We start from the raw sequence: 2,500 nt of genomic DNA on the forward strand, positions 1-2,500 counted from the left end.
CGAGGTTACCCCACCAATGCTTCCCACACTTCCTGCCTGAGTATAACCTGCTATTGTGTTGAGGCCCATTGGAACTTTCTGGGCTGGATGGATTCCTGTTGGTCCACTGGCTGCTGCTTGTGACCTGTCACCAAACGACATCATCTCTAGTCTAAATAAAGAAAAACACAGGAGACTACACATTAGCTTGTGTTTTTTCCAATTTCAAAGAAAAAATATTTGGCAATCTCCAAGCAGGACAGGGATTCCATCTACTATACTTGTACATACTGTATAAAGGAAAAGTAAAGGTGGTTTAACTACAAATCTAAAGACAGAACTTTGCTACATACACAAGTAACCAACTACAAATCAATAAATATGCTAAGCAATTATTATCTTTCAGACAGTTTAAAAATTACAGCAATATTTTGTTAGAGATATTAAACCAACAGTTTTAGGGTTAAAAACTTGTATGTATATCACAATTTTCTAAACCTTACAAGGATGCTAATAGGCCAATAAGTTTCGTGCTTCAAATATTAATAAGGAAAACCTGGATATATGTACAATACAATCATACAAAGTGTGATTGAAACATTTAAACACTAAATATAAAATGTTGTACATACTCCTACTAAACAAACACCATGGGTTGAAAAAGTAAAAGACATTATCTGAACACCTGCCTTGTGTTGTGATATTCGTAAAATTAATGTGATGCATAATAATCTATTTATTTTTTATTGTTATAATCATGAGAAAGCTCTAAACCCATGAACATACATGCCTAGGGAATGGGAGGTAATCAAGTTTGATCCATAGGAAGGGTAGTCATAATTCTATGGATAACGATCCCTTCATTGGCATCAAGGCACTCCAGTTGGGTAAAGTTGGCTAGAATTCCCTTTGTTCAGGAAACACTTCAAAATGGAAGGCTGGCATGTCTAGAATGGGTTTAACAAAGTCTGACAATTGGGGTTCATTTCACCTCACTGTACATCAGTGATTAACAATACTATATTTTTTTGAACTCCTGGTGCACAAAGTACTCCTAAGGAATGTGGATTGCAGCAAAGATTAGATTTTGCCATCGAAGTGGCTAGGAATAAACAAATTCTCCCTTATTATTGTACAGTAATGAAGAAGAGTGATAAGGAAAAAAAGAGAAACAAAACACGAATATGCAACCCCCAAAGAACGACCAAGTCCTGAGATACTACACAAATGTTCCTATAATACATTTCACTTTTGCAATCTTTAGTGTTCATAAAATAGAAACACACTTCAAACTCTTTGATCACACCTCTGACAAACCTGTTTTACAGGAGCAGATATGCCTGCCATATCCTGTCTCGAGTGTATGTTGGAGTAACTAATTTTTTAAGGTTTTCAGTAGTTGTAGCACACACTTCTTGGATCACATTACAACAGTCTTTCCTACTTTTTTTTTTTATTTTTAAGACTTATGTTATTCAATGGGAAGTGTTAAACACATAGCGGTCATATAATACCTGAGAAAAGGGAGGTAAGTGGGTTTCATCTGTAGGAAAGGGTTTCTCAAATCTGTTTTCGTCAAGAATCCTTCCTTCCCGGAGAGTTCTGATCAAAATTGAGCCCTGTTGGGACTGCATGTAATGGTGCTACTAGTCTTCTTGTTAATGGTGCTACATGTTTTGTTTCTCTATTTCCTCACTGCCTTTTGTGACCTGTTTATATGTGATTGTCCCCTCTTTCTATCAATGAGCAAAGGCATTTTCATCTTTCTTCACATCTCTCATTTCTCAGTTCTGGCAGCCAATTTGTAACAAGTCTGGAATTTTTCTATTATATATATTGTATGTTATTTTGTATATGGACACTACACTACTGGTGCACATTCTAGTTTTGGTCTAGTGTACAATACCCTGTGAACAGTTCTTTTATATCTCGCCATGTACTGTACCTAAATGTTGTTTTGAAGTCTGCCAATGTCATGTTAATTTTCAAAATATTCTCATAGTCACTTTTCTACAATGCATTTTCCATAAATTTTAATCATGACCTCGACCTTATTTAAAAAATCCTTAAACAACAATAACTAATGATTTTTTCCCAGGGAGTAGAGAACATTCATATACTGTACACAGAACAGGTGGGCTCCACTTTACAGCACCTCACCTTATGGTGTTTCACTAATGTAGAAGTTTTCAATTATACCCATTCTTCATTTATTCAGACTTCCAACAATAAATATATCCACCACCTCACTATATGCTAAGGACGAAAATACTTTAAGGTAATTAATGTGTGTACTTTATATGCATTTTTTAAGCCGAGCTCTATTGCTTACTTAATATATGATAGTGTAAATAAATTATCAGGCTTTTATATGCATTTGAAAGTGAAACAAGGCTATGTTTCACTTCACAGAAGTAGCCCAAAAGTTAACCTGCTGTATAAGCGGGGCCCTCCTGTATAATATGTATTTCTAATGGCTACTAATTGACATCGTGCCATAAGCAAAATATATTATAAAGCA

General features: G+C 35.1%; 1 protein-coding gene across 7 annotated transcripts in view; it reads right to left on the minus strand.

Annotated features, from left to right (window-relative positions):
• Positions 1–2,500, minus strand: part of Su(var)2-10 (E3 SUMO-protein ligase Su(var)2-10) — a 239,724-nt gene that overhangs the window by 199,788 nt on the left and 37,436 nt on the right. For 6 of the 7 annotated variants that reach the window (XM_070082315.1, XM_070082311.1, XM_070082314.1 and 3 more), the window contains exon 3: positions 1–151. This exon is cut by the window's left edge and continues 190 nt beyond it. In XM_070082315.1, coding sequence (XP_069938416.1) covers positions 1–151 — 151 coding nt within the window. The remainder of the gene's footprint in view (positions 152–2,500) is intronic. The other variant, XM_070082312.1, reaches the window with a different exon arrangement.

The sequence above is a fragment of the Cherax quadricarinatus genome, chromosome 7, assembly GCF_038502225.1.
Source record: "Cherax quadricarinatus isolate ZL_2023a chromosome 7, ASM3850222v1, whole genome shotgun sequence".
Lineage (NCBI taxonomy): Eukaryota > Metazoa > Arthropoda > Malacostraca > Decapoda > Parastacidae > Cherax > Cherax quadricarinatus.